We start from the raw sequence: 15085 nt of genomic DNA, 5'->3' as shown, positions 1-15085 counted from the left end.
GCGGGGCCGGGGCGGAGCCAGCGCAGGGGAGGGGCTGGGGGCGGAGCCTGCGTGAGGGGACGGGGCGGGGCCTGAGGGGCGCCCGGACTCACCGGCATCCAAACGAGAATAAACCCGAGATCCAACCGGGAATAAACCCGGGATCCAAACGAGAATAAACCCGAGATCCAACCGGGAATAAACCCGGGATCCAAACGAGAATAAACCCGAGATCCAACCGGGAATAAACCCGGGATCCAAACGGGAATAAACCCGGGATCCAACCGAGAATAAACCCGGGATCCAGCAGGGAATGAGCCCGGGATCCAGCAGGGAATGAGCCCGGGATCCAACCGGGAATAAACCCGGGATCCAACAGGGAATGAGCCCGGGATCCAACCGGGAATGAGCCCGGGATCCAACCGGGAATAAACCCGGGATCCAACCGGGAATAATCCCGGGATCCAACCGGGAATAAACCCGGGATCCAAACGGGAATAAACCCGAGATCTAACCGGGAATGATCCCGGCATCCAACCAGGAATGAGCCCGGGATCCAGACGGAGCCCCCCCGAGCCCCCCACCATTATCAGGGGATTTGCAGCCCGTGTGGGCAGCAGGGCTGTGGGAACTGGGGCTCCCGGTACCGGATCCCAAACCGGTGGCAAAGTGCCATTAATAACGCACAATATGACAACTATTGCTTTAAATCAACGTCGAACTTTCTCTGCCTCTCCAGCTGTGCAGAACTGAATTAATTCTCCTCCCGTCCTGTGTTAGATATTCTGTGGCCTCTGCTGGAGTCCCTCTCACTGCAGCGAGGTCCCGGAGCTGCGTTCTCAGGCCAGGCCTTGCTCACAGATAGATCCTTACACCTGAGTTACACCTGAGTGACACCTGAGCTACACCAGCCACGGGGAATTCAGTAATTTTGGCTCCTGGGGTCGCACTGTGGCCGAGGAGCAGCAGCCAGGCGATGAAGACATCCCTGCAGAGAGAATTAGCAGGGACAGGTTCTCTGGGCTTGCCCTCTGCCAGCCTCTCCTGACCCCTTTCTGTGCTCCTAAGGTGGCCCCAAAACTCCGGGAATTGCCTGGAATTGGGGAGGCTGGCATGGATTTTGTTCCAGGGAGCAGAGCCCCCTCTCAGCCTCTGCAATCCGAGCTGCAGATGGAGCCCTGAGCTCCAGACCCCACAGTGAGCTCCAAATTTGGGCTTTCCACATCCACATTCACCTGCGAGGGCTCCAGCAGCCCCCTGTGAACCTGAGCGAGCTGATGCTCATCGCCTTCTTGTCCTCCCTCCCCCAGAGGTGCCTTTAAATGCAAATAAAATAAATAAAAACCATCAGGATGTGGCTGGTGCTGGGAGGACGGGGCCGGGATGCAGCCGGATCCATCCCGCCGCACGGCTCATGCGGGCGCTTCTCCTACAGAGGGCAGAGGAATATCAGGAATTCCCATGGCCGGGAGAAACCTGGCAGGCACCGCGAGGGAGCGGCTGGAAAATCCCAAACATCGCCGTCCCCTTCCCAGCCCCGCTGGGACGCTCCCTGACACTGGTAAGGTAACACCTTGATGGCAAAATAAAGCTGGATTTATAGAAAACCCAATGTTTACTGAAAACGCACATTTTCACAGCAACCCAAGCCTTAAAATACCCAACAGCAAAAAATCCAACTCAGTTTTGAGTTGTATTTATTGTTGAGTTTGTATTTATTTTATCACAGCAGGATGGATGGCTCTAATGCTCTGCATCATCGATGGTGGGGGTTACCCCTTCTCCAGCAATGAGAAATTAAACACTAGCTTTTGTTTGTTTATTTATTTATTTACAAAGAAAAATTATTTATTTATTGGAAAACCCAGAAAACTTATAAACCAGGAGGCATGCACAGTGTATCTTCCCTGGCTTTGCTTCTAGGTTTTCCTTTTTTTGTACCCTTTGAGTTTGTTGGTATTTTGTTCCCAGATGCCGCCATAAACAAAGGGAGGAGCCTGGAGAAATAAATCCGTGAAAAATTAAGTAGCAGGAACAAGTGCTTACCTGTGCAGTTACTTCTGAGTAACCAACCACTCACACAACCAGAGAACTAGTGCCAAGACTCCCCTACATAATTGCATTTTCAAACCTCTGCACTCTTGGAGTGAAAAAGGGATGTTCTCTACCCTCACAAATAATGAATTGCCCTGTTAATGAAGGGAGAGAGGCTTTTAGTGATGGTTAAATAAAACAGACCCAGCAGAATTAATAAAAAATACAAGTGAGTTGCATTAGTCCTTTGGAGTAAATAATGAGCTCCTTGAAGTCCCAGCGTTTTTGATACCCAGGCCACCGAGATCAGGATTTCACCCACTGAGACTAATGGGACAATTGCTCCATATAAATCCCAAAGGCAGCAATGCATTCAAATCCACATCCCACAGCTGTGAGCCCAGGGGGGCCTGGCAGTGCTGGGCTGTTCCTGCTCTGTGCCACATCCATCACTCACACCCGCAGAACAAACCTGTGCTCAGGTGTGGGGGACCCCTCACCACCGGGTCACCCCCAGCCCGCTCCCACAGCCACAGGACCTGTTAATTCACAATTTTTCAGGAGGAGATGCAGTCAATGCAAAGCCACATCAAACGGCAGCTGCAGCCCGGGAAAGTCGGGGATTGTTAAAATATTTCACCCACAGAGTCGCCTTTGCCGCTGTTTATTCTCTCTCCTCTGCCTTTCACTTAGCAGGGTAATTAAATCAGACTCCAGGGCTGGGTTTTAATTTCTGGTTCACATGCCCTCCAACCATGCTGCCGTGCCTGGGACTCAGAATAGAGCAGGGAATATTTGTACAAAATCTGTATCGATACATTTTCATTTCAGATGCTCGTGAAAGGCTTTTTATGCCTCGCGGTCGGTTCATAGAAACTCTTGGCCTGTTTAGAAACTCCATCAACCTCACTGCCATCATCTCTTTGGCATTTTCCCTCTTAATTTTACTTTTTTATTCACGTGCCTGTTTGCTAGGATGGGAATAACCTGAACACAGAGCAGATAAACAGGGGAAGGTGGAACAGGCTGGGCTGTAAGAACGGCTTCCAATTTCTCCCACTCAGCGTCTCTCGCTGCCGTGCCCGTGGAGCTTTTGGGAAATTGTCAGATGAGATGGCAGCTGTGGCAGGGAAGGGCTGTGCATCCTCTCGTGGCTGTACAATTACAGGTTGTTAATATGAATCCACCTTTCAGAGCCATTCCTTCAGCGGAGCACAGGAATGGGCTGGGATGGGAGCGTGGAGCCCCTCGGGCACTGCCAGGAGGGATCACAGGGGCTGCAGGAACCCATTCCAACGGCTTTCCCACAGATCCACGGGAATTACCCACCCCGGAATGGCCTCTGCTGAATTTAATTGACTTACTTCATCAAGAGCAAAATTTGACCCATATACAGAGGGCCTCGTGCTGGCCAAAAATAGCCACGAGCTGGGGCTGATCCTGCCAATGCTTGGGTGAACAAATGTCCTTCTCCAAACTGACCTTTATGGTTTCAGTCATGCTACTTCAGTTAAAATTTCCTTTTTAAACCAGCAACACAAATTTATCCATGAAAAGGAGAGAAAAAAGAAGTGAAAAGATCTGGGGAGGAACAGAAAAGAACACAAGCAAACCCCATCCACTAAAACAAATTACATAAAATTTAGATTATGTACATAAAGAAACTCTCCTTATAAATATTTATTAGTATTTTTCTTCTGTGCTTTTATTTACTTGAGTACTTCTGCTATTCCTAACCCATCCTTCATTCAAAAAACACAATTGCTTTAAAGATTTTATCAACCCTTAATGGTTCCTACATTGAAAAATAGAAGGAACAGAGTGTGTCTGAAGAGATGCACAGCCCAAAGATCCTTACAGCAGATAAGAATTTTAAAGGCCACCCAAAGGCACTTTAAAAAGTAGACAAAAACTGGTTTTGGAAGGAGCAAAATGTCTGATATTCAAGCAAACCACCCTCTGTGTGCTCTCCTATGGACACAGACCGGCACCAGGGCAGTGTGAGGCAGCCTCTCCCAAGGGCTTCACTCCCAGAAATGCCCCAGAGCCCCTGGAATTCCTCTCACCCGGCTCTGAGCAGCCAGGGGAGGATTTCCAGCCCAGGTTCTGCACTGTGCCACAGTTGTCACCCTTCCCAGGCACCCTGCACAGCCCTGCCCTGCCCTGCAGACCTGGGCCAGGGATTTCCTCCCAGCCACGAGGGATCCCAGCGGCCCGAGCAGGGTCAGATCCCTCAGGAGGGAGCTTGGGGTAAAACCAAACAGCAGAAATGGATTCTGAGATTTCCCAAACCGTGAGCAGTGCCCACGTGGCACCGAGGCAGAGCTGTCCCTGGGTTTGGTGACATCCTGGAGCAGAAGCTGTAAGAGAGCCCAGTCACAGCCGTGTCCCAGCAGGGTCACCAGGGGATGTTCCCACAACAAAACCACGTTTTGACAACAGAAATAACAACTGTGATCCCTTGTGCCAAGGGAACAGCCCTGCAGGGACACCCTGAGAACACCCCAAGAACACCCCACAGCCACGGCTCCACAGCCCCAGGGACATGGAGTGAGGCCACCTCACCACAAGGCCACATTTCCTCTCCAGTTCCTGTGTTAAAATTCTGCATTTAATGAGTGAACCACTCTCACATCAAACTCTGCTTTCCAAGCATGAGCTCTGTAGCTAAACCACCACAAGTACTATCAACAAATAAACAAATCCCAGATTTATAATCAAAATATTTTTAAATGGACACACTAATTTCATTTATAACTTCATGGGTGTTTTGTTGGCATGAGGAACGCTGAGCACTCCATGCCATGGCAGAGACAAAGAAAGGATTTCCCAGAACCTGCTCTAGCATCACAATTCCTTGTTCCCAGCTCACCAGCACAGAAGGATTTGCGTCAATTGTTTAAACTTAGTAGTTGTGAATTTATCTGTTAGGGGTAGGAACAGAAATGGGGATTGCAAATGCTTTAATTTCATATTGTAAGAACATGCAAAGCTTAAAGACAACACAGTTATTCAAGAGAAAAATCCAGACTACAGCAAAAGGAACCATTCTTGAGAGGACACTGCAATATCTGCCACTTCCCAGGATAGCAAAAGTATGTCAATCGGCACTGATATTTTTAAATTATACTTATTTATCAGTTTGTATCCTGTACCCATCACTCGGCACCTGGGTACAGACAGTAAAATATTACAAATAATTTATCTACAAATCATCATTTAAATACATCTTTACTCCTGGGATACAGATCTTCCCAAACCCCCTTCCATCCCCAGCAAACAGATCCCAACAGGGCCCGGGGAGGGAGGGAGTGGGCAGAGAGGAGCCTTGGTGGGGCAGCGTGGGACATTTGGGCCAAAGCAGGGCTTTGGAAACTCACAGCATTTTACAGACTTTGATCACCTTGCACAGGCCCCCTCCCAGAGAGCAGCCCCGCACGGACAGTACTCACAGCAGAGCCTGGAACCCTTCTGGGGCTGCAGCAGCTCTCGCAGGGGCTGTGCACGGATCTTCGGCTGGGCCCAGCATCCCCGGCCGTGCCAGGCAGGGCAGGGGCAGTGCCAGCTCTGCCCTCGGCTGGGACGCGGCCCGAGGTCACCGCAGGCAGCAGGAGAGACCAAAAGAGAGCAGTTACTGCCCAAAGGGCTCCTGGGGCGGCCCTGCACGGACACAGAGCCGGGCTGTGCATGGCAGAGGCAGTGCAGGACCCCGGGGTGGCCCCAGGCCCTTCTCCCGTCCATCCATCCATCCATCCATCCATCCATCCATCCGTCCATCCATCCATCCGTCCATCCGTCCATCCGTCCATCCGTCCATCCGTCCATCCATCCATCCATCCATCCGTCCATCCACCAGGGAACGCTGCCGGAGTCAATGGAAATGCTCTTGTAAACAAGGACTTACAAGAAGCCAACGTGACAATGCTTTCAAAAGGAGTTTGCCTGTGCAATTGTTGCTGGATTAGGGGCTTCAGACGCACCGAGCTCGCTCTGAGGAGAGCAGAATTCCAATCTCCACGGGCTGGGGCTGGGCCTCGGCCATGGGAACGGCTCCTGGGCTCCCCCAAAGCCAGCACAGCCCCGAGGAAGCGATGGGAGCATCACAAAAACACAAACTCTCCTTTTTACAACCTAAACCGAGCCTTGTCACTGCCTGAATGAACACAGAATAAACTGTACAAGGACCCAGAGAGAGAGAATGAAAGGGAAGAACCCCTCAAAATTTCCTACAAAACAAACCTATTTGGTGAAGTCCTCATTTAAAATCATCGATTCAACAATAAAGCAGCAGCCCAGCCCAGCAGCACAAACAGCAATATTTATCTTTCCCAGATAAGTAGAAGTTTGGAATAAATAAATCACCCATTCCTCTGCTTATATAAATGCAAACCAGAGCAACAAAACATGGCAATAGCAAAAAAGACAAACAAATGAGTTAGACACGGAGTCCAGGAGTTTAAAAAGTCTCCCCTGTATTTAATAAAGCATGAATTATTTTTTTAGAAACACTAACAGATCCCTTGCAGATAGTTTTTTATCTTTATATTGTTATTATATAAGACATTTTGTGTTTAAAGTGAACTATTGCTTCATCTAGGTGGCCCCTCGGCTGGGCATAGAAATTAGCTATAAAACAAAATCAAAAATCACCATTGAAAATCACAAACTATACAACTCAAAAGCACTTGGAGCTGGTTCTTTTCCCACCCCCAGTCCGAAGAGAGAAATAATGGAATCACTGGGAACGGGCAAGTCTGGGGGTTACCATAAAATTCTGTGTCTGCATCAAATGCAAGCGAAGGCAGCCCAAGCAGAGGAAGGAGGAGATGCAATCCCAGCTCGTCCCTTTCCATTATTAACCCAGCAGGTGGAACATTCAAACCAGGGCTCTGCAGAACCCAGCCTGACTCTTTGTCCCCAGCACAGCTCCAGGTCCTCTCGGAACCAGCGGGAATTTTGCTTTTGAAGAACTGAATATTCACGGTTGATAATTAAAACGTGAAATTTGGCATTTCTCAAGGCTGCAGGATTTTTTTGTTTCATTTTTCTCCAAGAGAATGAGGCTGCATCGAGGGCAAAGCAAAATATTCTCCCCCACTGCCTTTAGAGAACTTCAGAACGAGCAAACGCCGCCAATGCGCTGACTCTGCCTCAGCTCTAAGAGAAAAGGATTCAAATTACTTCCAGGACATTGAGGCTATGCTGTGTCCAAACCATCCAATTAGGAGAAAAAACCCAAAATTACCTTCAAAGAATTAACTAAAAATGGATCAATTGCAATCCGTATCTTTGCAAGCGTTTTACATTTTCAACACATTTTTGTTTATGCATAAAATCAGCATTTCGAATGTTCTATCTTAGCACAGAGCACGAATAACTGAAGATATTGAATAATTTGATTATTTCTGAATTTTAAAATTTAAAATGCTGTGGAACAGGGTATTTGGACTTCAACAGCTGAGCCTGGAGATGGAAAGAAAGGCTGGAGCTGCCTCTGGCTGCTGTGTGCATCGACACCAGGGCTGAGGCTTCCCCCAGAGCCAAAGAGCTGCCAGGATCAGCAGCAGCGTGGATCATCCCTTCTCAGGGCTATTTTACTCCAGAGAATCAATTTCCAAAAATTGCTTGAAACATCAAATGAAACACGAGTTATCTAAACATCAGATTTTCTAATTTTATTAAAAACGCACAAATTTTATCCAACATGTTTTCTTTCATACAGTGAATGGTCTAATATGCACTGGAGGTCACACAAGCTCAGGTTCATTAGAACAATAAAAGACATATGAGAAATTTAATATATAAAGAAAAAAGTAGCAGCTGTTGACTGCATATTTGACCATAAAATTTAAATATTTTGGACTTTTATTTTAAAGACACAAAAATAAAACCTGTGTGGGTCTATATAAGTCATATTAACAATTCCATGAATGTTCAACAGGACTAAAAATTAGCAAAGATGTTTGTTTGTCTTTTTTTTTTTTTCTTTTTAACCTTGTAACACTTTTAAACACCTTCTCGGGTTGCTGGTGCAAAGCACCTTACAGTATTTGTGCTATATATTTACTTTATTTGGCAACTGTCTGGGTTTTGTGGGTTTTCTTTTTCTTTGCCTTCTGTAAACAACACCTTTTACAAACTAGCACAGTGAACCACAAGCCCTGCAATCTGTTAGAACATCTACAGAAAAGAAAATGAACTATTTTGGTTGGCTGCTCAAAATCTTTTGCTTTTGAACAAGAGGTTTTTCTAAAACAGGATTTGTTAGTAAAACATTGAGCTCCTGAATTTAACATTAGACGTAAACAGTTGACTGTTTTTAGTTCAATAGAGTCTTTTTGTTTAGCTTTTCTCTCTCTGCGAAGGTAGAATACTTTTTGTTTGTTTGTTTTTTCAAGTCATTTTCGTTAGAGGTCTGGGTGGTGACCTTTGCTATGATGAGGAGGTTTTGTACGTGTAGCTTTGTGAAGGTAGAAGAGTTGGTGCTGAGGGCTTAACATTTAGTGTTTGCTATTTTTGGAAAAAAAAACAACTAAAACCAAACCAAAACAACCGAAACAAAACAGAAAAGAAAAAAAGAAAGGAAAAAGGAAAAGTTGTCCCACCTGATCGTCAGCAGGCTGAAATGGCTGAAGCTAAAAAGAGTTTCTTGTTGTCGAACTTTCTGAGAGACAAAAATGAACAAACAGATTCATAATGCCAGAACCATCCTTAACCAGGAACGCTATAGAGAGTTCTTCAAGCTTTTTTTCCCCTTTTCTTTGACCTCTCCTTCATTCAATTATTTTTAAATTTTTTTTTTTTTTAACAAGAAGTTTCTAAGGATTGTGGCTCTTAGGATGACATCCAACAGGGTAATCAAACTTAGCCATCCTACGGAATGGCAGCACTTTTACTGTACAGCTTCCCCAGTTTCTTTGTCAATGGTACAAAAAAAGTCCCCTTGCTTGTTTGATACAACCATAACATGGAGATTGTCCTGGTCTAGAGCAAAGCTTGCCTTGGAGCGATTGGATTCAGTTCGTTCCCAAGGTAAAATTGTCTTAGGGCGGGAGAGATGTTATATGAATTCATTTCTGTACACCATAACAATAAGCAGACTAGATGATCATCACTTACTTAGACCCAGTTCGTTTAAAGCTACCACACAGCCGCTTCGTTCATCTCTGGAGGGTGGGACAAGTGATTGCCGTAGTTAGCACCACCGTTGACGGATATCGACGAAAATGGGGGGCTGGGGCCAAAAACTTCCGCGGACATGGAGTGCAAGGAGCCGGGCAGGTTGGGTTCGGGGCTGGGCGAGTCTCCCGGGGGGTGCGACATGATGTCGGTGAAGCGCTGAGCCTCACTCGAGGGGTGGTGTCCGGGCAGGGGGTGGTCCATGGCCCCCAGCGGGGTCCCTGACGGCCCCGAGGAGGGCACGAACGGGAGATCCACGGGGGTCTGCGCTTGGGACGAGGGCGGTCCTTGCGGGAAGAAATCGTAATTGCCTCCAGGGCCGTAATACTCGCTCTGATAATCTGGCGGACAAAGAGAGACAGAGGGACGGTAACAGGCGGGCAGGTACCGAGCGGGGACGGCACGGGCATGTTCGGGGCGTCACCCACGAACCCGAGGGGAACGCGTGACCGGGCTGGCCGGGGCTCCCCCTTCCCGCCGAGCCCCGGGACACCGACACAGAGCGGGGACACCGAAAACACCGGGGAGCAGCGGGAGAGCGCCGGGATCCCACCGGCAGCGCGGCCACGGCCGCTCCGGCTGCGGGGAGCCCCGCGATGGGCGGCGGAACCGGGCAGAGCCCGGCACGGGAGAGGCAGCGGGGGGAGCCGTACCCACCTCCGTAGAAGGAGAAGGGCCCGTTGGGGATGAGCTCGCCGGGCTCCAGCCGGTCCACGAGCGGCCGCATCCTGCGCGGGCTGCGGAAGAACGCGTGTCGCCGGGCGCCCAGCGCGCTCAGCTGCTTCATCCGCCGCTCCTTGGAGCGCCGGTTCTGGAACCACACCTGGCGGGGCGGCGGGACAGGCGCCGGTCACGGGAGCCGCGGGTCCCGCTCCCGGGAGCCCGGGAGGGATCGCGCTCTCCCTTCCCTTCCGTTCCCATCCCCATCCCGGGCTGCGCTTTTCCCTTTCCCGGTCTGTGCCCGGTGCGCACCGAGCCGGCTCCAAGCGCGGCCGAACCCACGCGTGACAGCGGCCCCGCTTCCCACCGACTGCGGGTCAAGAATGATTGAGTTAATTCTTATTACCCTGCCAAGATTACTGCTAATTACCCTCACACTGAGCCTCTCCAATCTAACCTCGTCTTTAATGGTCCTTTAACCCCCCATTACTCCAGCGCTGCGGGTTTATAAACCTTTTAATAATTCCAGCGCGTTGTCATTCTTATTTACCCATTAACCCCTCACATTTCTGGTTATTAATTTCGATACTGTTTGCAGCTTCTTTAAGATTTCTGCGAATAAACCCGCGGCTCCGTCCCCGCCGACCGGGACCGGGAAGCCCCGGGAAGTCTCGGTAATAACGATTTCAGAGGCCGGCGGGGCTCCCCCGCTCCCCGCAGTGCGGAGGGTGCCGGGCACCGGCCCCTCCTCGCCCCCGCATCCCCCGGAGCCGTGCCCGGGGCCCGGAGGCGGCGGTACCTGGATGACCCGCATGTTGAGGCCGGTCTCCTGCGCCAGCTGCTCCCTGATGTGCCGCGTGGGTTTTGGGGTGGCCGCGAAGGCGGCTTTCAGAGTCTCTAGCTGTTTGGCTTTGATGGTGGTGCGCGGTCCCCGCCGCTTGGCCCCCAGGTTCTGGTCGTCGTTTTCGTTGCTCCCCGTCTCCTTGTCGGACACGTTGGCGCTTTCCGAGTCCTTGGCGTCGTCCTGGGAGGGGTCTTGAGAGTCGGGGGACAGGCTGGGATCACTGCCGGTGGTGGCTGGGGAGAACAAACCCGGGTCACGCTCAGCCGGGGGAAACACCGACCGCGAGGGACCGGGGGAGAGGAGAAAGGAGGGAAACGAAAAAGGGAAGAAGAAGATTAAAAAAAAGGAGACAAGGAGAGGAAAAGAAAGGGGTAGGAGAGTGAAGGGAGAAGAGAGAGGAGGAAGACAAGGGATAAGAGAGAAAGGAGAAGACAGAAGAAAGAAGAGAAGAAGGAGGAAGGAGAGGAGCATCTCATCCCAAGGAGCAGCCGGTGCTGAGCGCATCCCCGCCCTCATCGCCCCGGCCGCGCTCCTCACCTGAATGCAGGCTGTTTTCTTTGGCAGTATTGCTGTTATTTAGGTAATCTTCTTTGCAGACAAACTTGTTCTCGTCTATGATGTAGAGCTCCTCGCCGGTGGAGAGTTGCTTGTTACACATCATACACGTAAAACAGTTCAAGTGGAACACTTTGCTCCGCGCCCTGCGGACCAGGTCGCTGGGGGAGATGCCCTGGGCACAGCCCGCGCACTTGGTCCCGAAACACCTGCGGGGAGAGGCGGCAGCGTCAGCAGCGCCCGGGAACGGGGCCCGACCGCGGCCTCCGCACACCCCGCTCGGCCACGGAAACCGGCATTAAACCAAACACGGCATCCCTGCAGAGCGCTCGGGATCCCCGACATCGCCGCTTTTCAAAACAAAAATCAAACCCGGCCTGGGCAGCGCTCGGAATCGCCGAACGCCGGGGCCGCGCTGCCCGGGTGTCCCCGCGCCCCGACACCCGCACGAAGGGCGCTCTGACCAACAGCCCGCGGCAATCCCGCACGTTCCGTGTGACCAACAGCCCGCAGGAATCCCGCACGTTCCGTGTGACCAACAGCCCGCGGCAATCCCGCACGTTCCGTGTGTCGGTACCGACGCTCCGGCCGGAGGAGCCGCCGGTGCGGGCAGGGCCGGCGGGGAGAGCCGGGGATGGCGGGGCCGGACCGCACCGGGGCCGGAGGCCTCCCGTGCCCCGCTCAGCCCCGCAGGGCTCTGGGAACCGGGACCGGAGCGGTGCCGGGCCCGTTCCCGAGATGAAGCGATGGAGCTCAGAGCAGTGCCCGTCCCCGTGCCCAGGGAGAAGCGGCGGCGGGCTGGGAGCCGCGTTCTGCCGGTGTACGGTGGGGGCTCCGCGGCCTCCCCGGCCCTGAGCCGGTCCTTGCCCTTACCGCCGGTGTGCGGCGGCGGGGCCCGAAGGGCAGCGGTACCGGCGGCCGCTCCGAGCCCGGATGGATGCCGGGATGCGCAAGGAGAGCGGCGGCGAGCGAGCGTCCGTCGCTGCTTCCCTCTCCATCCATCCATGCACCGGCGGAGGGTCGCTGCCCTCGGGCCGGCCTGGCTCCGGTGCCCGGGATGCGCTGGGCCCGCGGAGCGCCCGCACCGCGCCTTCCCCGCCGGTGGCACCGGGAACAGCGCCGGGCTCACGGCCGGGCCAGCCCCGCTCGCCGCACCGGGAACAGCGCCGGGCTCACGGCCGGGCCGGCCCCGCTCCGCCGCACCGGGAACAGCGCCGGGCTCACGGCCGGGTCAGCCCCCTCGCCGCACCGGGCCCGGCCCGGCCCGCAGCGCCGCTCGATAGTTCGGAGGGAACTTTGGGCAACTCGAGCTCGGCGGGGGAACGGGAGAGCGGCGACATCAGCGGGCCCGACCCCGGGCCCGACCCCCGCCCGTCCCTGCCCCGGGATCACCGGAGGAGCCGCCGCGGTTTGAGATGTTCGCGTGTCTCGGGGAGGGAAGAGGCGCTCGTGGGTCCCGCTGACAACGGGGGAAACAACAAAAATAAAGGGAAAAAAATGGAGGTGAAAAACGAACGGAGAGGAGCGGCGGGGGCAGGCGGAGGCCGGTACTCACCGAAAGAAGTCGTTTTTGCAGTAAAGCTTGCCTTCTCGCGAAAAGCATTTCTCTGTCAAATTGCATTTACATTCACAGCACTGAACACACTTCACATGCCAAGCCCTGTCCAGTACATTCAACAAAAACCGGTCCAAGATCGGCCTTTTGCAGCCTGCACAGTGAACCATTGTCTTTGGTTAGTTCTGAGGGGGGCAGCGGTTTCCCAGGTATCAAGGAAAAAAAAAATAAAAACAATTCTTTTTTCTTTCTTTTCTTTTTTTTTTTTTTTTTTTTTTTAGAAAGACGACAACACCGGCGAAGGTTTGGTTTTTGTTTTGTTTTTTTCTTTCTTTTTTTTTTCTTGTTTTTGTGTACGTATCTTTTAAAAGCCTTGGAGAAGTGAAGAAGGATAAAAAGAAAGGGAGGAAGAAGAAAAATCTTCGTTCGAGTGTCCTAGAAGGGGTACACAGGAGAACCCCCCACTGCCCAGCGCTTCGACACAGCCGCAGGATCCCGGCCGCTACCAACCACACGGATAATAATAATAATAATAATAATAGTAGTAATAATAATAATAGTAACAATAAAACAATTACTGCTATAAAGATCGGCGCTCAGAAAAAAAAAATTAAAAATAAAACCGCCAAAAAGCGAGCGTGATGAGTTTTTCTAAGGTCTGAGGTAGAGCAGTCAGGAGTCAAAGTGCTTTTCCCAATGAGAAATCAAAGGAGGAAAAAATATAACAACAACAACAATAATAATAATAATAAATAACGAGCCGGGGCATGGAGAGGCGGTGGCGGTCACACGGGCTGTGGCTGCTGCCGCGGCGACATCGCCCTGCGCGTCCTGACGCGGGGACGGGGACACGCGGGGACGGGGACACGCTCCGCCGCTCGCTCTCCTTCTCTCTCTCTCTCTCTCTCTCTCTCTCCCTCGACGTCTCGGCGGCACCGTCGCGCCCTGCTCTGTCCGTCCGTCAGTCCGTCCGTCCGTCAGTCCGTCTGTCTGTCCTACCTACCCGCGCGCATCGCTACCCGCGGCGGCCGCCCGTGTCCCCGGCGTGGCATGGCGCGGCGGTGGCGGAGCGCAGGGCCCGGGCGGGCCGGGCGGAGGGCGCGGGGCAGAGGGGCGGCCCCGCCGTCCGGCCGCGCAGGGGCTCTGCATGGTCCCGGCGCCGCCGCCGCCGCAGCCTTATGGACCGCGCGCCCACGTCAGCGCCCGCCGCGGCCAATCCGCGCCGCCAGCGCCGCCCCCCCGCGCCCGCCGCGCCGCCGCCGGACGGGGCGTCCGCGCCCCTTTATAGAGCCGCCGGGGCGCCACGGCCGCCTCCGCCCGCCGGCCCGCCGAGCGACCGACCCACACACCGACAGACACACCGATAGACACGCTGACACCCGGCCCGGCCCCCGAGCGCGATCTGCGGTAGGTGTGTGACGGGGCACGGACGCGGGCGCGGCCGCTCGGTGGGGTCCGGCACCCCCGCGGGGTCACGGACCCGTTAGAGAGACCCGGTGCCGCCGCCGGCCGGAGAGCGCCTCGCTGGCACGGGCCACAAACGAGATCCCGCCTCGCCGTGGCTTCCCCGAGGGCGCGGGGTCGTGCAGAACCCCGGGCCGGGCCGCTTTCCCCGGGAGCAGCGGTGCGGCGGGGCCGGGACCGGGCCCGGGACGCTCCGGCGGGGCCGCCCCGGTGGGGAGGGGGCGGCGGGCCCGGGGCCACCCGACCGCCGAGGGCACGGCGGATCCGCCGCTGACTTCGCCGTGCTTCCGTTACCGGCGCTCGCAGCGCACAGTCCGGGGCCGAGGAGCACCGGCCACCGCCGTGTACCTTCTCTATTTTTCCTTTTTTTTGGTAAATAAAAATTAATTCGCTTTTACCTTCCAGGGGCCGGTCGGTAGCGGGGCGGTGCGGAGGGACGAGGTTTCTCTTTCCTTGGCGCTTTGCTGCCCGTCGGGAGCCGCCGCTCCGGGCCGGTGTCACCGCCCGGCCCCGGCCCCTCCCGGCCCCGCTCCCCGTCCCAGCGGGCCGAGCCCCGGGATGGAAGGGACCGAGCGTGCCCGGGGGTGCGCACAGCGCCGAGAGCCGGGCCGGGCGCGGGGATGGATGGCGGAGGCCCGCAGCATCCCCCGCCTGGACCCACTGCCCTCGCTCTCTTTCACGTCTGTTTTCCTCGTCCTTGAGAGGGGAAAAAAAAATAAAAAAAAATAAAAGCGGGAAGACATAAATTGGAAAACAGAAAAAGGAAGGCAGCAAAGGCGCTCAGCGCGGGGGGCAGCCGAGGCTGCCGAGCGTGC

The 15085-nt window shown here is 53.8% G+C and overlaps 1 protein-coding gene across 1 annotated transcript; it reads right to left on the bottom strand.

Moving 5' to 3' along the window:
* Positions 1-7701: 7701 nt before the first annotated feature.
* LHX1 (LIM homeobox 1) lies at positions 7702-13756 on the bottom strand. Its single transcript, XM_059486894.1, has 5 exons — positions 12807-13756; positions 11234-11460; positions 10652-10929; positions 9850-10015; positions 7702-9533 (listed from the first exon to the last, which is right to left on the bottom strand). The coding sequence occupies exons 1-5, from the start codon at positions 12974-12976 to the stop codon at positions 9154-9156; spliced, it is 1221 nt and encodes a 406-aa protein (XP_059342877.1). The 5' UTR covers positions 12977-13756; the 3' UTR covers positions 7702-9153.
* Between the last annotated feature and the right edge of the window lie 1329 nt (positions 13757-15085).

Source organism: Ammospiza nelsoni, chromosome 21, assembly GCF_027579445.1.
Source record: "Ammospiza nelsoni isolate bAmmNel1 chromosome 21, bAmmNel1.pri, whole genome shotgun sequence".
NCBI lineage: Eukaryota > Metazoa > Chordata > Aves > Passeriformes > Passerellidae > Ammospiza > Ammospiza nelsoni.
Note: the sequence above shows the minus strand (reverse complement) of the source record. Positions and strands in the feature narration are given on the sequence as shown.

Coding starts and splice junctions, on each gene's coding strand:
- LHX1 (XM_059486894.1), bottom strand. CDS start 12,976: ATGGTTCACTGTGCAGGCTGCAAAAGGCCGATCTTGGACCGGTTTTTG. Junction 10,930..11,233: donor AGAAAACAGCCTGCATTCAG/GTGAGGAGCGCG, acceptor TGTTCTCCCCAG/CCACCACCGGCAGTGATCCC. Junction 10,016..10,651: donor TCAACATGCGGGTCATCCAG/GTACCGCCGCCT, acceptor CCGCCCCGCCAG/GTGTGGTTCCAGAACCGGCG.